The sequence below is a fragment of the Rissa tridactyla genome, chromosome 4 (genome assembly GCF_028500815.1).
Source record: "Rissa tridactyla isolate bRisTri1 chromosome 4, bRisTri1.patW.cur.20221130, whole genome shotgun sequence".
In the NCBI taxonomy this organism is placed as follows: Eukaryota; Metazoa; Chordata; class Aves; order Charadriiformes; family Laridae; genus Rissa; species Rissa tridactyla.
In genome coordinates, this window is record NC_071469.1 from 58251340 (window position 1) to 58278616 (window position 27277).

General features: G+C 45.8%; 1 protein-coding gene across 1 annotated transcript; it reads left to right on the forward strand.

Moving 5' to 3' along the window:
* Window positions 1–11067: 11067 nt before the first annotated feature.
* On the forward strand, window positions 11068–26653 carry LOC128909490 (cholesterol 24-hydroxylase). The gene is made up of 15 exons (XM_054201223.1): window positions 11068–11250; window positions 14653–14730; window positions 15024–15105; window positions 15652–15725; window positions 16408–16494; window positions 17166–17304; window positions 17895–18005; window positions 18789–18945; window positions 19296–19358; window positions 20470–20542; window positions 20977–21061; window positions 22909–23019; window positions 23271–23359; window positions 24159–24225; window positions 25092–26653. Exons 1-15 carry the CDS (start codon window positions 11075–11077, stop codon window positions 25251–25253), a joined length of 1554 nt encoding a protein of 517 aa, XP_054057198.1. The 5' UTR covers window positions 11068–11074; the 3' UTR covers window positions 25254–26653.
* The last annotated feature ends 624 nt before the right edge of the window (window positions 26654–27277 follow it).

Genomic DNA, 27277 nt, shown 5'->3' on the forward strand with positions numbered 1-27277 from the left:
TTGCAGTGAAGGTGCAAATGCGTTTGTTTAAAGAGCAGAAATTCACTTCAGGCACATAAAAACAGTCAGGGAACAAGAGAGTCCTTTGTAAATTCTTGTGTTAAAAGAGTTGGCAACTGTGGAGCTGATGGGACCAGAGGGCTGGAAGAAAAGGGAAAGCAGAGATATAATCTATCTTCTTCCAAATTCCTCTTCCGCTTCTTTTGGCTCTTTAGCCAAACTGCAGCTAGCTCTAGCTGTGAGATTGCAAGGAGAATCTTGGTCATAGTTATGCTTGAAAACTTCTGGGTAGGAAAAAGGCCTGTATAACCAAAGTTACTTTAAAGGAACGGAGATGATTCAAGGATGTCTGCCATACAGCTAGACAGGAATTTCACCATCATTTTCCAGGAACTTAAGTATTCTTTTTCTAATTTCACTCTTGGTTACCCTACGCTGCTTGAGCCCATTTGAACCTCCTGAGCATAAGCCAAGGCCACCTACATCTTGCATATTGCTGGTGGTGACTGCCACCAGCCCCCAGCCGGCAGGCACTCGGTGGCAGGCGGTCTCTGGTGACAGCTAAAGGCATATGGAACCTAGCCCACAGGAGCAGCCATCAGTAAGGGCGAGCTGTGCCATGGCTCGGCTGATGGCAAACACGGAGCCGTACACCCCTGGTGTTTGCTGCCAGCATTACAGCGGTGCCACCGCCTTCACAGGGGGAATATTTATCAGCAGAGGAAGAGACAAGACTTGCAAATAAGTTTTTTTTCCCCCTTTATTCTTTCTCCCAGCCTACACTGAGTGGGAAAAGCGTGCCTGCTCAAAACTCGTGGATAGGTATGCGTGTCTGTGCCTGCCAGCTCAGTACGCTCTTATGATGCTAGGAAGATACTTCTGACCATCGTGGTCCCTTCCAAGCTTAAAACATATCTGTACTAAATCCTGGTATTTGTCAGTCCAGTTCCCTGGTGTTTAAATAACGAGGCTGTACTGTTCAAAGCACAGAAGTACACCTATATTTAAATACCTGATACGTCATTTGCTGTTTAATAGGATTCTTATTGATAGCATTTTTCTTAATTCAAAAATGCATTTATAGAGCAGGATGTCACACAAATTGAGCTTTAGATAAACCGATAAGCCCTGCTACTACATTTGAACGTGCCAGTGTATCACCTGGATGCTGATTCAGGATAAAGGTCTTAAAATAGCCTGGAATAATGCTGGTTACCCCAGTGCAGCTGCTCTTCTCCCTGTGTTATGTGGCTGTCCCAGACTTTTGTCTAGTAGCAACATGGTTTATTGCCTTCTCTCCTGATTCACCTCTGTGACTGAGGCTGCAACATCTGCATTTTTCCTTACACATTTTTTCTTTCCTTATGTTAGCACAGGTGTATCACATGGAGGACCCAGCATATCTCTAAGGGAAGTGCAGACCCAGCCTTGCTACCTCTTTTTCTCTGCCTCCAAGGCAAAGTAGCTCTGTGTGGAGCTCGGGGTTTTTTTCACTTACATTGTTGGTACCCAATAGCCAGCCCGAGCACCGCCATGTTGTGCTGCAGTCTGTGGTATAGACATTATCTTCAGGCCAAAATCATTTGATCTTACCATGTTCTTTCCAAGGCATCCAATAAAGTCTCCCACAAATATGTGGGAAAAAAACTTCAGCACTTGCTGCCAAAGCAATGGAGAGACAGTGAAATAGTTTAGGTGTCGCAGCGGGGATGCTTGCTCAAATGCTGGCAAAACCCTTCTGGGTGCGGAGCCCTGGAAGGAACACCGCCAAGAGGACATCCCTCACGTGGGTGGAGCTTGGGCTCTACCCAGATTCTCTGTGTCAGGTTGCAGGGTATGAATAGCATGAGGCACATATATCACATTACTAAGCACAGCAGCCTATAATTAAATAACACCGGAGCCATGACTCAAGTTCAGAAAGCTCGGCAGTGGCACTGTGTGTGAGATGAGCCTGGGGGCCCAACTTCACATGCTGCTATGGTGTTTCTCCTGCCTTCATCTCCCCTACCAGCCTCTGCCCAACCTCTCATCTATGTGTTGGGCCTCAGCATGGCCCAAGGAGCTGCTTGTGCAGCGCTGCCCCACATCCCAAACCCAGCAAAACACCTCCAGGAATGCACCGAGCAGAGCCTGCCTCTTCTTTAACCTGTTAGCGTTGATATGGTTGTATGGGGGGATCCCCAGTAGGAATCAGTCCTGCTGTGCGTGAGCTCAGACCACCACTGTTTGGTTATGATCAACGTAGAAACTCAGAAGTGCAGAGGAGAAAACCAGTCACAACACATCAATACCCAAGCCTGATTTCCTCTCTGAAAAATGCCGATAGACCTCTTTAAAAGGTCAGCTTGGCATGTGAGATGCATCGGCCCCCTTAGGTACTTTCAGACACAAGCACACATTTTATTATATGAAAAGAGGTGTAAGCGTCATTTGATAACTGATAACTGCGTTCAAAATTTAAGTTTTAAGAATTCATAGCTTTCCTCTGTTGAATGAATAAGGCCTCAAACCCATCTGACGTGCGTCAATACCTTGCTGCCTTGTACATGACTTTCTCAAGGTTTTCATGCCTAGCCTTTACTCCAGGGCACATGTGCAGCTATAGAGCTGCCTTGAGCAATGTTTTAGTGTAGTCAGAAAAGCCGCTACGATGGAAACGGCAATCATTCCTTAACAATAATGTGGTAAATAGGGATGCTATTTTTAAAGAAAAAAATATTCTTTAGTGTTCAGCCAGCTGTAAGCACTGACATCAAGTAGCTTGTTCCTCAGGGGCACTGGCTGTTGGCAATGACTAAATCCTGGGGCTGTTTTCATTATTATTAACCATCTTGCCAATTACTTGCCCACTGCATGCTGGAAAATCTTATTGATTGAGAAGGATCAGCTTTTTTCTTCCAGTCTTTATGGACCTCAGTATATATAAGCTGGGTGACAACCAACTCCGTGTGAAAATCACTGCAAAGGTCTGTATTTGACAGTGTTGGGTAAGTAACAACTAAGCCCACTGTAGATTTTGTTTTGCAAAGGTATGGTTGATGCCTTATCCAGTGTTGCTTAATCTGTGGCAAAAGTTCTGGTTTTGAGGTCAGCTCATCCGTCACGAGGAGTTACTTTTTCTGAGAGTTTTCCTGTCCACGTTTGCCAGGCGCAGACAGGAGACAACAGTACAGCAGTGCATGTCGAGCTTGAGCCAGGTGGCTCTTATAGCCTTGAAAGGTACCAACGTCCAGTGCTGCCCATGGGGGACCTTATTTCCACACCCCCCTGCTGAATGAAACAGCAGAAGGCTTTATCCTGATCCAGTCAGGCCGTGATGCCCCCAAGCCAGAAAAGAATGGAACACATTTGGTTGTCAGTACCCCCACATGAAGGATTTTTTTTTTTTCCTGGTAAATGACGGGGCACCAGGAAACATTTCCTGGCTCCTGGCACTGGAAGGGCATGAACTGTGCTGTTATATCTTCAGAGCAGCCCTGGCTGCTCTGCACCCTCCTGCACCCTCCCAGATCACCCTGGGCTAGGTCAGAAGTCAGCACTGGTTGACCTGATAACCAAGGAATGACTTTGATTTGCTAGTGTATACGAAGCCTTTGTGAAGTATTAACCCAAGGTGGCTGATTTTTCTAAAGGTCTGACCTTCCCATTGCAAGACCACGTAGGCCTTTTGATAATTTCTTTTCTGGATGATATAGAAACAAAAGTCTCTTTGGAGCTGATCAAAAAGTTGGACTGCTCACTCTTTTTTCCCCTTTACTTTTACTGTGTACGGTGTATTGTGGTTTTAGGGAAATGCCAGATGACTTGCAGACTGCAAGGTATTTCATTCCTATGCATGTAGCAATTCTTTAAACCAAGATTTTAGACCATTTGTGCTGTGCCCAGCTTTCCAGTATGATACAGATACCTTGGAGAGAAGAAGAGCTTCTGGAGGAAGCAGTAGAGGCTGTTTTGAGAGCCATAGTCCCAAAGGCTCGTGCCACGCACAGGATGATGAGGGAAGTCCTGAAATATGAAGGCCTTCCAGGGCATCTGCAGTTCTGCATAGGGAGGTTGCGAAGATCTTGCATCACTCTAGATTTTATTTTGGAAGAAGAGTGAGAAAGGAGATTATCCTCCAAAACTTATCACAGAAGAAAGATCTCACTTCAGCTTTCCATCTGCCTCTTCCTGCGTGCCGCAGCTTATGACATGCCACAGCTCGTGACATGCCACAGCATGCCATTGTGCAGTCTCATCACACAGTCCTGGTGGCTGGAGATGTCCTCCAGCCTGGCTCAGCCGCAGCTGCTGCTAGCTCAGCGATGAAGACGCTCTGGCCTTCCCCAGCAGGTTTTGTGACTTGGGAGACTGCGCTCGGGGAGCTGATTTTCCCAGCGTCAGACAGAAGATCAGATTTTTGCTACTAACTTGATGCCACTTTTCAGTTTCCTGTTCCTTGATAATTAGTTTAAAATAATGATCATTTTCTGTTTCCAGAAACATCATAACTGCCCTCGCTAGCTTTGGCTTGGCTGGATTTAATTATTATTTACATTGATAAAATAACAGCAGAATTAGCCTATTGCTTTACATTTTATATCCATATATATATGTATACATATGCTGAGGAAAGGTATGTACTTACTTTTGAACAGAAGTAACATTTTTCTTTTAATTTTATTAATAACTGAATTTAAAATAGGGTCACGTATTGAATTGTGCTGGTAACACAATTTAAGTCCACATTTTGTAGTATTAGTTATAATACTGCAAATTGTTTTATATAATAAAAAAAACAAATGTTTGCATTAAAGTATGCATTTTATTTTTTTCCTTTGAGCTGGTGCATGAATGAACATAACCGTAAGCACACAGCAACAAAGCGCACAGCAAATGACTAGTAACAGAGAAGTAATCGCTGACTGTTTAAGGGGACGCAGATTAAGGTAAATGTCTCTCCTATATTTGGTTAAAAATTCTGCATGGTCTTACTCCAAATAAGGTCATCTGCCTCACTACTTTTCACATTGTCTGTCATAATAATAGGAAAAAACCCACAGGGAAATCAGATATTCTTACTTGGCCATCAGAAGAAGAAGGTGGGTTTTGGAGGTGCACTTCACTGAATATTTTGAAATCTGGTTATATTCCTCACTGGTGTTACTCTGAGCCAGATGGCTGCTGGCATCGCGGCGTTCGTGTCTTGGGTTCAAAGATACACAAAATATGAATCTATCTGAACTCTCAGGCTATGGTAGATTCAATAGTAAGCAGAGCTATAACCATACAACTAGAAAGCTTGAGAATATACATTTTCTGTCCAGAATTTTCCAATCACTGGAGCAGAGAACTTTATCTTTTGCACTATTAAAAGCAAATGGTTGTCTGCAACAATACAGGGACTATGTGACACGATCAAATGGAGGAAGGTGAAGGCACAGTGTGTACAGACACAATGAATATTATTTCCCTTCAGTTAAACAAAACATTCAGATGTTTCACAGCCTGTGTAGAAAAATCTGCATCCCTGCATAATGTCTGCATGACCGCGTGCATTAGGAACCCCATGTCTCGGACACGGCAAAATCCTCAAGACTTCACGGATGAGTGCCTCGGCGGTGCTTCCTGTGGGATTCCTCCAGAGACGGGCAGAAGGACCGAAATCCTCATATTCCACCTGGACACTGTTTCTGCCTAGGAAAGGAGGATAGGCCTAGTAAAAAAACAGTCCTGAAGTTTGCATTTCTGCTGGAGATGGATGAAGTGCAGTGCCTGTGTAGCCCCAGACCCCGACTAGTTCCATATGGACGCTTAGGCAGAGGGTTGAGGTTTTAGGCTGTAAATTCTCCAGGAAAGGTACTAATTTAATCACCACCTGCACTTAACCAGTAGCACACAAAAGATGGAGACAGTTAACAAAATTAAAAGCTCGCTATTTAGAAATTTATTTTATTGGTGAATTCAGACTGCCCCGGACACCCAGCCCTCTGGCTAACCGTGTGCTGGAGGAGGCATTTCCCAGCACAAGAGATGCGTATGCTGTGCCTTCTCCTTGCTGTCCTCACAGCCTGTGCATTGCTGGACCTCTCAAGAGAGAGCAGTAAATATTTTCAAACCTAAATAGCTAAGAAAAGTCACGCAAAATAGAGCACGAGTTTGGACTAACCTTATGTCACATCAATTTTTCAAATTCAGCCTGTAACTTCGCACCAACTAATGGTTCCCAGCTTTCTGCTCTTCTGTTCGTCTCCCAGGTCTTTGCTTTTTGTGTTTATGGGAATGTGCAAGTTGGTAAAATGTCCACGCGATGGCAGTTCAGTCCCCAGCAGAAAGGTGACAGACGGGGAAGTTCAGCGCGCCCAAGCCTGCACTCCTTCCTCCTTAGTGCAGTGGGTGGCTCCCAGGCAGATGATGAACATGACAGCGCAGTCCTTTGGTATCATGTCCTTCGCTCAAGGGTATAGAAACACGTCACAATGCAAACAAAAGCTGTTATTAAAGCTTGTTAGAATACAAACAAAAGGTTTTATTAAAGCTTATCTTTAAAGCCTGAAATGTAAGGCAATTTCTGCAATCTGCAGAATTACATCTGCATGAGAAGCTTTATTCTGAGAGCTTGCCTGTTCTAGACAAGGATCAGAACTATATTGCATCTCTCTATCCCATCAAAATGTATAAAATGCCAAATATTTTATCACCTCCCTGTGAGCTGTTCACAAACAAGGCACAAGTAGGAATTTTCCACAGGAATTATTCTGAGAATGATTTCAAATGAAAGAACACCTTACAGATAGTTATGATTCCTTCTCGAAGTATGTTGAAAAAAACATTGATGAAACTCAGAAAATCAATGTTTCTTCAGGAAGTTCATTGAGTGGTTTTAAAGGCACGACTGCATTAGTTACCTTTAGTTTTTAAGCACCTTCTCTGGATAATGCTATTTTTGTGATTAGCTTTACCTTTCCCAGTGATTGGTATTCATATCATGGGATTGTGATATATATTGCCCCACCAAATGTTTCTGAAAACAAGAGGTTATAAAACCCCAACTTTAAGAGGCAAAAAAATCTACTTTCAATTAAGATAAATAGAAACACTAGTTAGATAATATTGAGAATATAACATCAATGTAGTTTCCAGATTAAAAAAAAAAATCTGTGTGAAAATCTGTGTACTGAAAACTGAGGGGAAAATCATTCCAGGGTTGTTGCAATTATTTCACGCCAAAGAAGAAACTACCAGTTCAAGAAAAATCAATGTTAAGATTAAATGTTAACAGAAAGCCAAACAATATTTTTAAAAATTTTTTTCTCCATTGTGTACTGACAGCTGGAGACCTCAGTCTCTAATATTTTGTACCATTTGACTGTTATCATGAGTCAGTGTTTCTCTGAGGTCGTACTGTGGCATTACCACCAAACCTTTCTGCAATGCAATGTGAAGCCAGAAAAGCGACGCTGGCCACCACGCGTGCCTGGTGGAGCAGCCCTGGAAGTCCATGGATGAAGTGATCAGGTGTATTTGTTCTCATAGGGCACCTTGGGTGTCCTTCTTCTTCTCAGCTCAGAATGGTGGCCACCCAAAAGGAAAAGCCCAGGAGCTCCTGACAGGCTTCCACAGTTTTATGAGTCGTCTCTGGTCTTTCTGCCTCCCCAGGGACCTCCTGGGCTGATGGCACCCAACTCCTGCCCTGCCCAGGCCGAGAAACCCAAACACAGGCAGGCTTTGGCCATGCCTGCTGGGAGAGGTGCCGATTCCTGGCAACTTAAAAAAAAATCCCTGTCATCCTCTAAGGTCTGCAGTACCAAACCTTTCTTTAGCCTAGCTCACACTACAAAGCCAGTGCAATTCCTTTCATCTGCCAGGTTTTCAAGCATTTTGTGATCTGTGTTTCCATGGCAAGTTTAGTTGAAGATGGCCAGTAGGTGTTAAGCCTGTAAGACGCTAGTAACGGATACACGGGCACAGGAAAGCAGCATAACAAACACATAGAGTCCCAGTTGCTACAGGTGCTCCTTACATTCCCCTTCACCATTGACTCCCTCTGTCACTAACAGCCCATTTGAAATTATTTACAGTTTGAAACAAAAATGAAATAGGGATAAAAATCTCTCACCTTGCACCAGCATGTGCTGTTGTTTTTTTGGTAGCCTTTCACTGCTCTCTCTGATCTGCTAGTCTCCAACGCAAGCAGGAATGGCACAAGAAAATCAAGGAAAACCTGCAGATTGTAGCCTTTTAGCACAGTCATTGCTTCCATTTGGAAATTGAAGTGAGCTGACTCTTGGAGGTGTCTGGCATATGCTTGCTGCATCAGATGGACAAAAACGGGGGGTGCCGTGAGTTACATCCTCTCCCTCCTGCTGTGGAGAGGCATGGCCATATGGGAGCTGCCGTGGGAGGGGAGCAGGGGGAAGGCACCCCATTGGAAATGGTGAGGACAAAAATTCCTGCAGCAGCCTCATATGGTGCTGGGAAATATCAGCAACCCACAGGCAGCAACACAGACATGATAAAAATCCAGGTAGTTTAGTATCCTGTCTCCAGCCGGTTGAGTAAAGCTTGTATGGAGAAATAGTGCGTGAATGGAGTTGCCCTGTGAAAGCCTGACAGGCAAGTGGTGTGCTGCTTTTCTTTAAAGGGCAGCAGGGTGTCCTGCTTCTCCTTCTCCTGCTGCAGTCAGAAGCATGGGGATGGTGGAGAGGGGTGTCTGCCACCCGGCATGCAAGGTGGGCAACCTTCGAAGGCATGGACTGGGCATGGAACCCAGCTGGCAGGGGCTGCAGCATGGGAATGGGCTTCAGGTGCAGGCAGCAGGTCTCAGAGGAGGAAGGAAGAAGGGGAGGGTACAGGAGACTGTGGGGATCGTTGCAGGGATAAAGAGGATGCAGTGGGAGGTTTGTGTATCCTCAGAGCTTGAGCCATTCAGGGGGTCTACCTGCCATTCCTCCCAGGTATCCCCAGAGCGCAGAGCTCCTGCTGAGACCAGTAACGGCTCCTGGATCCATCCCCGATCACTTTCCCTGGCTTCTCATAAGCTGATTTATTCGTTAACCTCCACAACAGCCTGTTGCAATGAGTTCCTCCATTTAACAATTTGTTGTGAAAAATCCCTTCCTCTTTTATACCTGCTGCCGGTTCATTTCAGTGGGTGCCTCTTTATTCTTGAATTATACGAAGCAATGCTTATCTTGTCTCTATTCATCTGCAAACCACTGACTATTTTCCAGACCCCTGTCATAACATCCCTCAGTCATCCTTTTTCCAGTTTGGATGCCTAATCTCTTCTGACTCTAGTACTACACCTCTGCTGAGCTGAGATGAAGAGCACGTGTGGTATTTGTACACAGTGGGTGTGCTCTAGATTTATAGAGTACCCTACATACTAACACGGTCAGGCATCTTGTTTTGCTCACTCTCCCATTTCTAATCACTGCCAGTGCTCTGCTTGCTTCTTTGATCTGTACTGAGAATTAAGTTTATGTTTCCTGAACAGGTGCCAGCACTGAATATGTATCACTGGGTTGAATGTATATACATAGTTTACCTTTCCCCATGCATTACTTTTCATTTATCAGAAATTAATTTCCACTGGTTTATGGCTTGGTCCCTTGTGTCCTGTGATTCTTATGCAATTTGTGGCAGTCAGCTTTAGATCGCCTATTTTGAATAAAACTGTATCGTCTCTTCATTCCCATGTCTGGATGATGAATGAGTACGCTGTGTAACACAGGGCCCAAAGCAGACTGCTCTGAAAATCCTCATCTCTTGATTCCTACAGGCATCAACAGTATATTCCCTTTCCCTTGTATTTTAAACAGTTGAAAGTCAACTAAGAGCCTCTGCCTTCCTTGTCCTGTGGTGGCTTAGTTTGTCTAAGAGCCTTCAGTAATGAATCTTACTTAAAACACATCTGTAAACAAACACACGAAGGTGCAGCACCCTTCCTGACCTCCTCACCTCCACGCAGGAAAGCAAGTATATGCACACGCACAAACACACATATATATCTATATATCTACGTTTGATGACACCAAGCTGAGTGGTGCAGTTGACACACCTGAGGGATGGGATGCCATCCAGAGGGATCTGGACAGGCTCAAGAAGTGGGCCTGTGCGAACCTCATGAGGTTCAACAAGGCCAAGTGCAGGCTCTTGCACATGGGTCAGGGCAACCCCCAGTATCAATACATGGTGGGGGATGAAGGGATTGAGAGCAGCCCTGAGGAGAAGGACTTGGGGGTACTGGTGGATGGAAAGCTGGACATGAGCTGACAATGTGAGCTCACAGCCCAGGCAGCAAACCACCCCCTGGGCTGCCTCAGAAGAAGCGTGGCCAGCAGGTCGAGGGAGGTGATTCTGCCCCTCTGCTCCCCTCTGGTGAGACCCCTCCTGGAGTGCTGTGTCCAGCTGTGGAGTCCCCAACATAAGAAGGACACGGACCTGTTGGAGTGGGTCCAGAGGAGGGCCTCAAAAATGATGAGAGGGTTGGAGCACCTCTGCTGTGAGGACAGGCTGAGAGAGTTGGGGTTGTTCAGCCTGGAGAAGAGAAGGCTCCAGGGAGACCTTATTGTGGCCTTCCAGTACTTACAGGGGGCCTACAGGAAAGATGGGGATAAACTTTTTAGCAGGGCCTGTTGCGATAGGACAGGGGGTAACAGCTTTAAACTGAAAGAAGGCAGATTTAGACTAGATAGAAGGAAGAAACTTTCTACACTGAGGATGGTGAAACACTGGCCCAGGTTGTCCAGAGAGGTGGGAGATGCCCCATCCCTGGAAACATTCCAGGTCAGGTTGGAGGGGGCTCTGAGCAACCTGCTCTAGCTGAAGATGTCCCTGCTCATGGCAGGGGAACTGGACTAGATGGCCTTTAAAGGTCCCTTCTGCCAGGCAGCCATCCCATGTGGGTGTACTCGGACCCACAGCCGAGCCCCAAACTCAACCACCCACACGCACCTCACCCCCAGCTAGTCTCGCTGCCGCCGGGCCCTTTAATGGCGCCGGCCCCGCCTGCAGCCCGCCCCGCAGCCGGGGATTGCGCCGGCCCGGCCTGGCCCCTTCGGCAGCCGGGGACTCTCCCGATCCGCCCATGCCGCCTGGGGAAGGGGCGGTGCTGTCAGGCGGCCGCCGGCGGGCGATGGAGGGGTTGTGGGCCGCGGCGGGGCTCCTGCTGGCCCTCGCCCTGCTGGCCTTCGGCCTGTTTTGCTGCTACCTGAAATGCGTCCACGCCGAGTACGACCACATCCCCGGCCCCCCGCGGGAGAGGTGAGGGGCGGGCAGGGCAGGGCGGGCCGGGGCGAGGAGGTGGGACCCGGGCTGGGGTTCTCAGGCCTCGGCAGGGCCGTTCCCACCATTCAGCCCCGACGCCCGTTATGGTGGCCGGGCGAAGCGGTGGACCTTGCGCCCCGGCTGCTCTCGCTGCCAGCCTGGGGCCAGGAGAAAATGTCAGAGCAGAAGATGAAACGCTCCAGGGCGACCTTTGGGGACGGGCCAGGACCTTGCTGGTGTGGGCAAGGGGAAAGTGGAGGAAATCAGGGACAGCGCACATATATCCACTTGCTTCCCGGGGAGGGCTGGCACCATCTGGCATTGCCGGGGATCCCTGATCACTGCCTGGCTGGCTTGGGCTGGCGGGGCGGGATGGTCGCTCCGGGTGGCCACAGCAGCATGAAACGAGCGGTTTAGAGTTGCCCAAGTGGGCTGTGAGTTCGCTTACGACACCGAAGGGATGCAGCCGGCAGCACCAGCCGTGCAGGAGGGCCTTTATGCGCTGGGCCAGCACAGGCTGCCGTCCCCGCACAGCCCCAGGAGGCACTCCATCAGGCACCTTCCCTGTTCTCCCTCGTGAGCTAGGTGTTTGGTTTCTGCCAAAACAAAATATAATGTCATAAGTGATAAAGGGCAGTGAGAAGGCTGCCAGCAAGGCAAATGGCAGTGCTGTCACAAGGAGACACGGGTCTTGCAGGAGAGTGGGGGCTTCCCATTGGGCCTCAGCTTTGGGTGCACATGCCGTCTGTAACATGCCACTGGAAGAGACACCACACCAGCACTCTCCTAACCAAACAGTCCTACAGGGACACCACGCTTGGCTCCATAATTCTGAGTTTCAGCCTATTTATTTGTGTAATCAGGGTCAGATACTAGGATTAGAGAGAGGATGGATCCTGTCATACCTGAACCTGCTTGTCTTTAGGTTCATTTCAAGGTGTGAAGTAACACCCTAGAGTAATGGCAGCTCGAGGAACCCTGTTGCTGCTTTTCTGTCCCTTCTCCAGGGTTTGAGGCTTGATGTTGGTGATCAGCGTAGGATCCTTCCCGGGAAGGTTTCTAGTACTGGTAGGAAGGTTTCTAGTACTCTTATGTCTAGGTGGAAGCTTGTATGTCATGTGAGCCTGCTTGATAGCTTTTCCAAAGTATAAATTGCCAGGGACAGCCCAAACCCCCCATTTCAGTTCCTGTTGCACAAACACTTGCACTCCTAAATGTCCAAGGTAAGGAAAATCAAATACCTCCAGCTCTGAAAAGTCATTTATCAAAACAAAACAAAAAGTAAAGCCAGGAGCTGTGTGTGGTGGTGGTCTCCCCAGTACAAGAGAGATATTGAAAAACTGAGGCAAGTCCAGTGGAGGGCAGCCAGGTCGCCTGAGAGGCTGAGAGCTGGGCTTGCTTTGCATGGAGAAGCAGCCACTGAAGGGCAGAGGGGATCCACTCGTTGTTCTCAGCTACGAATGGATGGTTATGAGAAGATGGAACCAGACTGTCCTTGGAGTTGCAAAATGAAGGACAAAGAGCAATAGGTACAAGTTGCCTCAAGGGAAATCCCAACTAGGTGTAAGGCAAAACACCTTCATCATGAGGGCACGTGAACGCTGGCACAAGTGACTGAGTGAGGCCCTGAGCCATGTAACAGCTCTGGCATTGACTGGCCTGGAGCAGGGGACTGGACCAGTGGCCTCCAGAGGTCCTTGCCAACCTACATTACTCTGAAATGGGATTCATCCAAATCTAAACACTTCTCAGCTGAGACTGTATCTGGCAAACTAGAGAAGAGCAGCACCAGAAGCAAAGGCTGTCTTGTGTCCAGCTTGCTGCCCACTTGGACCAGCCCCCAGGCTGTGGTCAGCAGATCTGCTCCCCAGCCAGGCAGCCCACAGCCTGTATAGTTTCAAGGTGGTATTCCCTCCCAGATGTGTGACTTTCCCTTTGCCCTTAGCTCTTTCCCTTTGATAAAAGCTTAAGAAAGCCTTTGTTTAGGATGGAGTTCAAAAGGATCTTAGCAAAACCTCGGACTGTGTCTAAGGTCTTACAGCTGGATGATGAGAAGATTATGTTAATGCCCTTGGTTTTCTGGGCTGATATATTTTATCAGAACTAGCACAGCACATCTCCAAAGGAGACTTGTGCAGGACAGGCTGGAAAAGTGAGTCCTAGTGGCTTTGTGTTGTTTTTACTGCATGAATGGCTCGCCTGTGAAGAGAGAAGCTCGTCTCTTCAAAGGTTTGCTTCATATTAAAGATTTAATAGCAAGAAATGGGCAAAAGGATTTTTTTGCAAACATATGTTTTCAGATGATAGTGTCACATAGTTATATATCCCAAACCAAGCCCTTGCTTAGTTTTTTTCATGGCATGCAGTAAGTAATGGGGACTTCTCATTAGCAGATGAAAGTTTTAGTCCTATTGTAACACCTGACTTAATTGGGTAGTAATGGGACAGGGAATGAAAAGTATTTCTGAGGATTCATGTGTCACACAAGGGGAACCGTGAGTGGGACTTTGCTTCATGCACTGCAGAGAGAGGGTTTTCCAGAGCTTTAGTTAATGAAGGATTTTTCTGTCATATTTGCGGCTTTCACATCTTTTTGGTGTCCGGTTACAATGGACGAGTCAAATAAGTGAAGGATTAAAAGTTTCTGTAGAGGTTGGGTAACTTTGTAGACTGCTTGTTATTTTAAGCACCTCCTGGTTCCAACAGAAATAAAATAAGAGCCTGTTTTTCCCCTATAGCTTGTTTATACTGCAAAGGATGATAGCATGGCTGGCTGTCCCTCAAATGGAAAACAGATCTTAAGCACAGCTTGCTTCATTTAGAGAGGAGCTTGGCCAAATCTTCCTTCAGATGTGTGCAAAGCCGGTGGGAATTCGCTCTCACAGCCAAAGGAAGGAATTGATCTCTAACTTTTCAATATGGCTATTGTATTTGAAGAGTTAACCCTTTTTATATATTTCTGCAGTGGATGTGGTAATCCAGTGATTATCCTTCTAGGTTACCCTCTTTTTTCCAGCATTTGAGGTGACATGGCTTTAGACAGGAGACCATTCCTAATTTTACTCAGTTTGACTCCATTGACAGAACTGAAGTTGCGCTTATCTGATCTGAGCATGTATTAAAGAATATTTAATGCAAATGTCTGTTGCACGTGCAGAAATGTCATAGTTGCAGCAGAGATTCAGTCAGCTGGGCAAAGAGCAAAGCAGTTTGCTGGGAGCTCCTACCCAGACCCAAACATCTCCTATAATACAGCAGCAAAAAAGACCTTGTCCTGTGTCTCTGCGCTGGTCTTCCTGGCTGCGCGAGTGCACCAGCCTGACCCTGAACACAGGTTCCAATCCATACAAAACCCTGTATTGGCATCCTCATAACACTCTTAACCTTAATTTTTTGCAGCTTTTTATTAGGACATCTACCGATCTTGTGGAGAATGATGAAGAAACAGGAGTTTATGCATGATCTCTTCCTGCAGTGGTAAGTTGAGACACATCAGTAACGTTGAATAGTAGCCCTGTAGCACAGATTGGGAAATCAAGGTACAGAGGCCCTGAATTACATATTTAGCATCATTCAGAAAGTCAGTAGAGGAGCTAGAGAGAGAGCATTGATCTTTCTCTTAGTGGCTTTACTCGCTGAAGACTGCAGTAGTTCCCAGTACATGCTGCTTTGGTCCTTTGAGGTTATTAGGTCTGAACTGTTTAATGTTGGTGGTTTGTACCGTAATTCTCTCTTTTGTTTTTTTTTTTTTCCTCCTTCTTTTCTTGTAGGGCAGAGAAGTATGGACCCATTGTACGGCTTAATGCCTTTCACAGAGTCTCAGTAATGATTCTGACTCCTGAAGGAGTGAAGGTACTGCAAAATAAAGCTGAATCAACAGTGGGGATTGGTGCATCCCTTCAGAAGGAGAGAGCTGGTGCCTGATGTTCAGGGCAGTGCGGTGCAGCCAGTCTGTACTTGCAGTGAGGGTGGCTTTGGCTGGGTTAGGAGGGTGAGGTGCTCTGCTCTGCAGGCTGTCCTGATTTATTGTCTTTCTTGATCCGTTGATTTACTTTGTTACCTTTATTTAGACAGCAGACAGAGCAAGCACCCGCCATTTCTGAAAAGCAGACTCTCTGCAAGAGCTTAATATCTCAAATAAGCGAGGCACAAGGGACTGAATTTCTTCCTCTAATCTTTGCAATAACCACAGAGTGAGATTTCGGGTCACTGGGCAAAAAGTGCTAGAGGCATGCAAAACAAACTAGCAGCACAGGAACTGGGGAATCGGGGCACACCAAATAATTCATGTCGTCTTCAGACTATTGCTACAGGAGGAAAAGAGTGTGAGTGGCTTTTTATGTTTTGTCTGGGAAATGAATTGCACTCAGTATTCACTGACCTGTGATTTGATTTTAGGAGTTCTTGATGTCACCACAGTACCCAAAGGATCCACTGGTGTATGGTCGTATCTTCAACATATTTGGTGAGAGGTAGGCGGAACCTATCTGAAGCCATTGTGATTTGAAAATAATTGAAACATAAATAACATCACAGGCATGACACTTTAACTCAGACCATTTACCTTAGTGTTGGGATTAATAACTAATTCCAGACATACGTAAGCAACATGTACCTACTAAATTATGTGTCAAGTCAAATGTCTCCCCAGTCAGGGAGGAGGTTATGTTGGATTTTTTTTTTTTTACCTTGATCATATTGGTTTTTTCCCCCTGTGGGTGTTCAGTTAGTCTCAGAAAAGTTTGCTCAAGACCATCATCAAGCTTCTCACTTAGATTTTAGAGCACTGAATTATTCCTTAATGCATGGGAGTTTCCAGCTCTTAAGTTCAATAACAAAAAAGGGGATTTTTCTCTGTTAGCCTGAAGCTTTTAAAAATGTAATAATCCCGTTACTATATTAATTATTTGCATAACAGCTGTAATGAACCAGCATCTTATTGGACTCAGCAGTCCATACCTACCAGGCAAAACATATCTGCAGTTCAGTCGTCCACAATGATGCAACGACTGCGTACTCAAAGCAGCACAGTACTCCCTGCACATAGGAGAAATACAAGAAGGGAGATGTGGAAGAGTTATCTTTGTGACTACACAGGGTTCAGCTGGCTCCCTTCCTGAAAACTGTTCTTTTCCTTGTTTTTCTAAATGCTAGGTTTCTAGGAAATGGCTTGGTAACTGTTTGTGACCATGAGCATTGGCACAAGCAGCGGAGGATAATGGATCCAGCTTTCAGCCGAAGGTAAGGCAAATATCTCTGGGATGATCTAGCTGTTATTTCTACTGTATTTTTATTATTCTGCCTGTCATTGATTCATTATTTGATATTTAGAAAGAGAAAAAACCCATGTAGTACCAAAATCACATTTTAGTTAGAGTCCAATACACCGTTTCCATCACAAGTATAATTTGACCAGACTTCCCATGGGGGAGTGGCACCCATATGCGCTCAGCGATGGCAGAAAGGTCCCAGGGTTGTGTATCCAGGAGTGTGGTGATGGCTGCCTTATCCTGTCGGAAGGATTTGAAGTGGGCAAGCCTCATCATTCACCTGCCTGAGTGATTCACTAGGGGAGATACAGCATGGTTGACGAGTAGGGGGTTGGTCTGGTTTGCTTCTGTGTGCCTCAGTGCATTGTGTTTAGGGTCTGAAGGTAAAGTCCATTTGCCTCGGCATGCACAGGCCAAAGCCCTTTGCCATGACAGCCATTGTTTACGTGGCAGAAGAGAGCAGGGCTGCTATAAGAAGAATTTAGCTCATTTTGTCTGTTTGCTTTTTAAAGTATTCAGGCAAATTTACTAAGAATTAAAAAGCAAAAATCTTTTATGATTTTCAGTGGAAAATAATGATGCAAATCATCAGCAAAGATCTCCTTTCCAGAGCCCCATCACTCATTTTTATTAATCGTTCAGCTACCTGATTGGTCTGATGGAAACTTTTAATGAAAAAGCAGAGGAGCTGATGGAGAAGCTAGAGGAAAAGGCAGATGGAAAAACAGAGTTTAGCATGCTGAACATGATGAACCGGGTGACTATGGATATCATTGGAAAGGTACCAGCTGTCCGCTTTCTTGTTTCCTCTGCGACTGGCAGGAAGGAATGGAAGTAACGGGTACCGGCAGCAGGACGGGATCAGGAGCTGCAACCAGGGAGCAAGACCTTTACCCAGCAGTGCCAGAAGACTAATTGTGCCACTTCCATTCAGGCTGAGCCATAGGAAGGGACACTTAGGGAAGGGTTTGTACAGTGTGGCCTGCAGGATGGGGACCCTTCGCAAAAGCCCTTACAGTCTCATACCTCCACCCTTCTGTGCCAAAAAAGGTCACACCAGTGCTCGTTCACTTGTGAATGTTGTGTTATTACCATTATACATCAGCACAAAGTCTGCCTTATGCTGGCTTTTCTCTTCTCTATGCAAAACAGTTTGGGATGAATGGAGTGTAATAGTAAATTATTAATCTCCCTGAATAAGGAGGAAGCATAATGTAGATATTACCCTTCCCTCTCAGCCTCCTGCAAGGCAGGATCTAGCCTGAGGTGTTTTTAGGGGAAAATGCAGTGTGAGGCTGTCCTGCCCTTTCACCCCAGCCCCAGGGAGCCAGGAGGATGCAGCAAGTTGTCTTTTTCTCTCCCACTACTCAGGTAGCCTTTGGCTTGGAATTAAATGCACTGAGCGATGACCAGATGCCTTTACCGCATGCTGTGCGCATGGTTTTGGAGGGAATGACAAAGGCGCGCATCCCCTTCCTCAAGGTCTGTATGCTCCTCTCTTCAGTCCTCTCTCCTTGCGTCCAGCTGGAGGCCCTGCTCCTGCCGAGTGGGACGGAGCTGTGCAACGTCCATGTACAACAAGGAAAGGGTCATCAGTAACTCTTTCTCTCCATTGTGCATTCATTAGTGCTTTAAAACACTTGCAAAATTAACGTTAACATCTAGTGCTTCCTTTCTGTCTTTCTGCCTTCTCTTCCCTCATGCTTCTGTCTTCTTCTCGTATGGTTTTACACTTTCACTGCAAAAATTGAAATTTTTGCCATTTTTTCCAAAAAGATGGCAGCCTTCACTCAAGGTGGAAGAAATTTGAACTTTCTTGACATAAAAAAATGGTATTTTCTACAAAAATTCATATACTAGGAAATTATGGATGTAATCTGAAATATTTAAGTTAAAAATCATTCCACAGTTTCTCATGAAAGTTGTAGTTCAGGCTTTTAGAGCTTCTGTTTTCCTTTTTGGGCTCAGAGGTGAGATTCTGTATCACATGCTGCAGTTTCTCTCCATGGAGAAGTGAGGAATTTTGCTCACAGTGCTCAAAACATCAGCTCTGACAAGCCCGGATTGGGCATGCCCAGATTGGAGTATTTCTCATTTCAGCCCAAACCCTTGGCCTTGGGGACATTTACTTTGTTCCATGGAGAAGAGATGTTTTTGTGACAAGTGTCATTTAGCAGAAAACAAGGTGCTCGCTTGAAAAATATAACTTGGTAATATTTTTTACTGGCAAAAGGAATAAAATGACTAAAGAAATTCTGTATTCAGTACATGCCAGGGAAACAGAAGCTGGTAAAGGAGGTCAGGGAGAGTGTGAGGCTGCTGCGGCGTGTGGCGAAGGAGTGCATTGACCAGAGGAGAGAGGACATCCAGAATGGGAAGGAAGCCACGCTGGATATTCTTACACAGATACTGAAAGGAGATGGTAGGGGACACTTTGCTGTTGGAATTAATTCATCTGTTGCATGTTTTGCCATGAGATTTGGGGAGGCTTATTTTGGTAATCTGAGCTTTGATCCTCTAGTGTCTTCAGGAGGGTTTTTTCACACTGAATATAGTGAGAGTTGCTTTGAAAAATCTCTGTTGCTTTGAAAATTCCCCGTTTCTTTGTGTTGGATCAAATTATTGGTTGCAAGTCACCACTGAGTTGCCCACTCAGTGTCCCCTGCCGATGCCACCTCAGACAAAATATGCAAAATAGGGCAATGCATTCTGGCTGTTACAGCTGGGGCATGGGAACGTCTTCTAATCCTGTTTGCTTTTCTCTCTTGACAGCTCTGGAGGAAACTAGAGATGATGAAAACATTCTGGATAACTTTATCACTTTCTTTGTTGCAGGTTGGTAGCTATTTTAATATTTTGGATATGTCATGTGGGAAGCTGTACATTTTCGGGCCATCTGTGGGGACATGATTAATGTCCTGGTTCGCTCCGTGTGATGCTGCTGTAACCAAGGGGTCACTTGGTTGGAAGCGGGCAGTATTACACTGGCATAGGACCAGCTGGGCGCGGTCTGAAGAGAACTCTTGGCTTTCTCGTAGGCAAGTTATATATTGTCCTCCTTCAGTCATAGCAACACAGCAAATAATGCCAGGCCAGTGGTTCCCAACTTGTGGTGCAGAGGGCAGCACTGCTTGCTGGGGTGCAGGGCTGTTCCTCACGGGGTTCTGGCCCTTCCTCCCAGATCCTGCCAAACCCCATTTAAAGCATCTTTAACATAATCCACGTGTCTTCACCTCATCTACAGAATTAAATGCTGTTCTTGCCTTAAGAGCGTAGTCAACAGTTGGTAGGAGAGGGCACTGTCAAGCCTGTCAGAAAAATCAAGGGCCAAGATGATACATGAGGTAAACAACATAGAAAGATCAATCTTGCAAGTCAGGATTTAGGTTCCTAAGAAGGTGAGGTCAAGACACTGTTCTTTGACAAGAAAGACGTTATTGCAACAAACACATCTTTGCAGAAGTCTGTTTTCTGTAGTGTTTCGAGGTAAAACATATGCCTACCCATGAAAAAATGAAAACTACCCATATAAAGCAGACATTTCAAAGAAAGCTGGTTAGAAGCTTTGTTTTCCTTTAAAACTAGTAAATCCTTGCTTCTTTGCAGAACTGTATGTCCCATAATATGACAAGGCAAATACTGAACCTCACTGGTCTTTCTGTCAGGGAACTCATAACCAGTAGGTGCCGTATGCAGCCACTGCAGCTTTGAGTTCAGCAAGATGGCTTGTATCTTTACCAGCTATGCCTTGTCCTTGTCGTTCTTGAAAGCTCCTTACGTAGACTTTACATCCCTTTTAGTATTTCCTTTAATTTCTAGCATACTTGAAATAAAACATTTGGGGCCTGACGTTTGAAGTTTCCTGTTCATAATCACACTAGTCGACCATCTTTGTATCGTGTTATTATTTCATACTAACCTTTAAACCAATTTTTTGTGTCATTAGGTCATGAAACCACTGCCAATCAGTTGTCGTTTACAGTAATGGCACTGGCTCAGCATCCTGAAATACTGGAAAGGTACATGCGCTCCAATTTGCAAACCCAGCTAGCTGTTAATTTCGAGGCGGACTTAGTTATAAGGATTATTTAAAAGTTAGGATCAATTCCCGATAAATGCTAGCCTCCCTTACAAAATAAGCAGTTTTGTAGTCCCAATATATTTAAAATTTTAAAAAGCTTAAGTTGAATTAACTTCAATTCCATCTAAGTGATTTTTTTCAAAGCCTTTGTACAAAGCTGGTCCTGAGTCCTGCCTGATTCAGCTGCACTGTACGCACATTGCTGCATCCTGGTACAAGTTCAGGCAGGCTGGCTGGGAATCAGTCGGCATTTTGCCTGAGGTTGGGAGTCAAAGTCCAACTAAGTGCCTGGAAAGTAAAAAAGTGTAATTTGTCAACGTGCCTAGCAAGAAATTGGCATCTGCAACTAAGATTTTTTTAATTTAACTGCAGGGTTCAGGCCGAAGTGGATGAAGTTCTCGGAGCCAAGAGAGACATTGACTATGAGGATCTTGGCAAACTCACGTACTTATCGCAGGTACTGTAGGAGTAAGGTGAAATACCAGCCAGAGCCGTTTGGTAGCACTCCTGACATCTCATGGGACTGCAAAGAGGAGCCCCACACTTTTAAAATTTTAAGAGCGGTGCCAATATTTGATCCTGACAGTGTTTGTCCCCAGAGACTCGGGAAGCAGGTACTGTGAACCATTTGCAGCAGCCCAGCCTTGTTGGGAAGGATGCTCCTCAAATTTCTTTCCAAAATCCCATATGATTCCTTCATTGCTTTCTTTAATTATTACCAAGCTGGGAGCTAGAGTGGAGTTGCTTAATCCCTACGTGTTTAAGCTGAAACCATAACTGTGTTTTAAGAAGGGTTTGCAACTTCAAGCCCAACCTGTGCGTGAGTCCCAGGCGCTTCCCAAACTCACAACTCTATTTTTGTTTGACTATTGTTAAAGCATTTCCAGCTATGATCTCACCATGTGCCATAAACTCAGCAGGATTTGAAGACATCCAAAAATAATGGCTATTTCAGTTTTTTATTATTCAGTCTTGAAACCCTCTTCAGTCACTCAGGAGGGAATAAAAAAAAAAGGTTTGGTCCTAAAAGAGGTTGTTAATGAACTGCAAAGCCGGGGCTTGGCTACTCGCCAGCATTTGTGTTGTGTATCCTTTTAACAAGATGGGGTACACCAGTAGCCCTCAAGAGAGGCTGAAGCACAGTCCTGGCAGCTATTCTCCCTGCTTAAATTCCCTGTGATTTTAGTAGTCTGCCATGATCACTCTTCTCTTAAGCTGCCCTGTCAAGGTGGGTGATGGTGTTTTACCCTTTGCCATATCCCATCCCACAAATCACTGTGCTTTGAGAGCAGATAGATTTCAAAGATGTATTTCTTTTGAGGAAAAGGCATCTCTGCGTGATTACAGAAATCAGCAGGTTTCCTTAGGCTTCTCCAAACACCGTGCAATTATACTACTCCAATTAGGACGAAGTATCTAAGCTTTTCAGTTTTAAGACAGATCACATGAGAGCCTCTCAAAGCAGACCGTTTATTTAACAGAACAAATTTGGATCTGTGCAACCAAAATCACAATCACCCTTGGTCAAAGCCAGTCCATCACTGGTGTATCAGAGACCATGGGACTCCTGTCGCTCAGGCAATTCTGAATCCTTTTGTCCATGCTTCTTTTTCATTAATCCACTTGTGCATACACAGCGTTAATTGCATTTGCATTGCGATGCTAATATGCACTGTTAATTAGGTTTCACTTTGATGAAATAAGCCATTCTTACAGCTCACTGCCACCAAAAGAAGTGGTCTTGTTCCATTTTTTTTCCTCACTGTTCCCTATTCATTTTCCTTTGCCAGGTTGGTTTTTGTCATTTTGGTGCTCTGACCTGGGTCAACTCCCTGAGCAGCAGAAGCAGGACAAAGGCAGAAGCGGGAGTGCAGTGCTGAGAGTGGGAAGGAGGTGGGAGCAACCACCTATCCTTGTGGCAGCTGGTGCCAAGAACAGCTCATCGGGGGCCTGAGACTTCACTCTTAGATATTCCCTTTGAATTTGCTTCCCAGTGATTTTTTTTCACTTAGTTGTTGACCTGACTTGAGGTGTTAGATCAGTTCAATGCATGATATCTCTTGTGGTTTTTGTTTCTTTTTCTCTGTATTTTACCAGTTGTAAGAAAGAACCAGCCCTGAAGGAACTGATTTAACCTTATATTTTGCCCACAGGAGTCCAAAGCATATGTTCTACCAGCATCTGTTCCACAAGTCAAAAGCTCACATTTAGCCAAAGTGAAAGGCCATAGGGAAGTAATTAAATTTATTTCTGCTTCCTATGCTGTATTAATCTACTGACCTTTTGTGCATTTTGCTGACACAGGTTTTGAAGGAATCACTGCGGCTGTACCCACCTGTCGCGGGGACGTTACGCTGGATAGAGAAGGAGCGTGTTGTCGATGGCATCAGAATTCCTGCAAACACGACGCTCGTTGTGAGTCCCATCCACCAGCAGCAGCTTTTAGCTGCTGCAGTCGATCCAAGTGTATCAGAGGGCCAAAATCCTCCCTGGGCGTATTTCTACTGGCCTTTCTGAAATTTTGGCCAAAACTGGGATATTAATCGGGGCTCTGGATTGTTTCTGCCTGGGGAGTGGAAGGCAGTTATGACTTTGTACCCGTGACAGCAAAGAGGCATTTTTAGTGCGCTGCTCCTGACTAACGCAAATAAACTCTTTCTTGACAGTTCAGCACTTATATAATGGGAAGGATGGAAAGGTATTTCAAGGATCCGCTCACTTTCAATCCAGACCGATTTAGCAAAGATGCACCTAAGTGAGTTTCTTTTTACTCTCAGGTTATTAAAAATGTAATAAGGAACCGTTACAGGAAGAGATTTCAAGGGGAAGAAAGTAGAATAAAACTATTTTTCCATTACAATATGGGTAACACTAAAGCCTTACGCAAATGCAAATAGAGAGCAATAGTGTGCAGCTTCTGTTCAGAAGTTCTTTATACCATGTGATACCTTACAAAAAAACCCCAATGCTAATGTTACTTAATGTTTTTATTGAGGTATAAAAACAAGGTTTACACCAAAACCAGGTTGAATTGCCTTAATGCAATACAGACATTTAATGTGGGGCAGCCCTGGCCCCAGGATGCTTGAATTGTCTCCACATTAGAGAGGGGACAAGGGGCTGAGGGACAGAAGATGCTGTTCAGCCATGCGGGCAGGCAACCTAAGCTGAAGTTTGGTCTCCTGAGCCAAACGCCCCCTCACTCACATGGTTCAGAGCTGCCCAAAGGAGCAGTAAGTGGGTGGATCGTTACGTCCCCGTGATGGGCTGGAGAGCATTTAGAGTATGCTTGACATTCAGCTTTGAAACAAGGTTTGCACGCATCACAACAGCTTTGTAAGCTGAGCCAAATAGTAAGCGGAGATGACAAGGAAACTTGATGCAGAGCTGTATTGCTGCTCTGAAGCAAAAAAATGTTAATTTGGAGGTTGTCTTAATAAGTCAGCTAGGTGAGACGGTATTTAGACCATTTCCTTGCTGCTGCGATGAAATACTTGCATGTTTCTTTACAACCAAGCTGTCAGAATGACAGATTTGAACATTTTTCTTTGCAGGCCGTATTACTGCTATTTTCCGTTCTCTCTGGGACCCCGATCCTGCATCGGGCAGGTGTTTGCACAGGTAAGCAAAGGCCTGGAACGATGCTGCGTAGCAAGCACTGGGCCAGCTCAGGGTATGCTGGCCGTGGCTGGTGGGGGGGGACCAAAGGCCACACTTGGTGGTGCGCTGATCCTCTTTCCTCTAGAGAGAAGATCCCCACAACAGGGCAGGTCTCTCAAATGCTATTATGTGAGCACATGTACCGAGCTGGTCCCCTGTCACCTGTGCCCGCATGCAGCAAGGGAGGGGACAGCAGGCTGCTGTCCCTCTGAACTGTCCTGGGTCACCCTGCTTGAATCCAAACCCCTTGAAGGGAATCTCAGTCAAACATCCCTTTGCCAACTGAGGTCAGACACACAGAGAGGGTGCAGGGGCTCTTAGGGACCATCCTGTGGCTGCAGCTGCCAGAATCAAGGCAGGAAAAACATCAGCTGGCAGAAGGGCACGAGCCAGGACAAGGTGAGGAGGAGGATGCATGGGTGGGAGAAAAATTTAATGAAGTATGTGATTACCTGAGCACGGCAAAGAACATTTCAGAAGGACAGTAGGAGGCCAGCTCTTTGGATGTGTGGTTGAGCTCATCTAAGCACCAGTGCTCAAAATCTTCACATCAAAGTGCTTGGTTTTACCTCGAATTTCCAAAATGGGGTTGGCATAAACATGGGGGCAGATCTTTGTGTCTGTCAGTTACCTTCCAATCCAGAAGGCCCCAGGCGACTCTGTTCTTCCTGCCCAAACTCAGTCAGCTGCATTAAGAGTAACATTTAAGTTTTAAATCTCTATATGAACAAAGCAGCATGATGTAATACACTGACTTGAAGCAGCTGCAGTCCAAGCTGGATTTGCTGTCACTGTCACTGACGGTAAGTTTGCTTTTTTCTTAACAGATGGAGGCAAAAGTGGTGATGGCAAAACTGCTGCAGAGGTTTGAGTTCCAGCTGGTACCAGGGCAGAGTTTTGAACTTGTGGAGGCTGGAACCTTTAGGCCACTAGATGGAGTAATATGTAAATTAAAGCCAAGGAGCCTTGCAAGAGCCTGCCAGGCGTGACTACTCAGGGATGGGAGCACGATATGGTAGCCGTAGCGTTTCTTCTGATTTTGAAGATCTTCACACTAATCAAAGGCTAGATTTTGCAGGCCCCTTTAGAGGATTACTAGACTGTATTTTTTTCCTAGCCTTCCTCATCATTTACTGAAGAAAACCTTAGGAGAGATGTTTTAGCATCTTCGATCTAGAAGCGCACCTGGAATTGCAAAGCCTGTTATTTTCCTGGGGGACTGTTTGGTCTGACCAGACATGGAAAAGAACATCCTTTCACTGGAGTATCCCCAGAGCTCCCCACAAACCTGAACTCAGATCCCAGCTGGTAGTTTCCACTAACTTAACTTACAACACAACGTGGTCTAAGTAAGCCCTTGTTTGTGGAACTTCATAGAGCTCAAGGTTTGGGCTGAACTCAGGAAGAGAAGTTTAGAGCTATTCTCTTGGTCAAAGCGATTTTCCCATCCTTCCTCTAAATGAGAAGAACAATTGACAGGAGCAATCTGAAATCAGAGGCTGTGGCCTCTACTTTCCCGTTGCTTCTGCCTCATTTTTCTTCAGTCTGTCCCTGCTTTTCTTCCAGTATTTTTCAGAGTCCAGATTGCCAACCCATGCTGTACAAAGCAGCTCTCCTGCTTCCTCCTACCCCTCCCCACAGCCTGTCCTCATTCTCCTGAGACACTGTTCTTTTGAGGGAGTCTCGCTGGGTTCGTTTTTACCTGGTTCATTGTCCCTGTCTGGCTTATCTCAAAGCTACATGAACACTTGAACCAGGTGGTCTAGTAGGTCCAGAAGGGTTCAAAGTAAGTGCTCTGGAACCAAGTGCCCCTTAAAATGATATTGCTGCTGAAGAAACATCTGTGCAACTTGGGCCAGAAGCAGGAGAAGGTCCTGCACCCCCTTTTTCTGCAGCTGTGACAAAATTGCTGGCTGTGTGCAGGCTTGCGGCCTGGCTCTGCTAGGGAAAAAATGATCATGTGAAAATGCCACCTTCTGGAAATAGGTGGATACTTAATATGAGTTTGGGCCCTGAAATACAAGGAATTGAAGGCAATTGGTGCTGCCGCTGTTATTTCTTACCTTTTTGAATTAAAATGGCAAAAGCCTGGTCTGTACGCTGTCAAGTTCCCGTGGTGGTTTCCGCACCAGGAGAGGAACGTCCCCAAGCTTTCCCAGGTTCTGCTACTGTTGTGCACCATCTCACTGAGTGCAGCAGTGGGATAACAGGCCAGTAAGGTTTATGTGGCTTTTGATAACATAAACAAAGCTATACCGTGTATTAATACGACTTATACCCAGAGGTACCGATACTAGTATTGCTAGGGAAGGTTTTGTCCATCTATTGGTAGACCAGCTTGTTAATCCCTTGTGCTGGAGATCTGCTTATATCCTCCTAGATGTTAATAAAATCTGATTGGGAAAACTGAGGACTCTCCTGCTGGTCATGTGTTCCTGGGAGCTGATGTGGTTGGAAGCAGGATGCCGGATGTGCTGGTGGTGTAACAAAAAGCTGAAGCCTGGGCATATGTCAAGGGGAGGGAAGAATTTCAGCAGTGGTGGGGAAAGCTGTGAGCAGCACGCAGACAGCCCAACAGACGCACTGGTGATCCAAGCTGTGAAGATGCGAGACGCCATCTCTCTGCCCTGCCCTACTAATGAATGAGTTGAGATGCATTAGTCGAACAAATGTGTATTCCCTTCTGCTACCTCTGCAACGGGGACGGGCACCTCCAAGGAGGGCTCAAGGAAGGTGGGAGCATGGTAAAACCCTGCAACGACTTCTGTCATACCTCATTTGCCTGAGATCAGTGCTTCCTTCCCTCAGAGGATGCTCTTCCTGCTCTCTGCGAGGCCAAATGCCATCCAGCTCTCCAGGGGCTGCCGGCACAGGCCTTTCTCCTGTTCTTACACCCAAGAGCTCTTGCCAGACTGTCGCCTGTCAATGCTGATCACTTTCCAGCAGATGGCAAGCTCTCCTTGTCGATGCACCCAACAGGATCAGCGCTCCTCAGCCTTGACAGCTCCTTCTC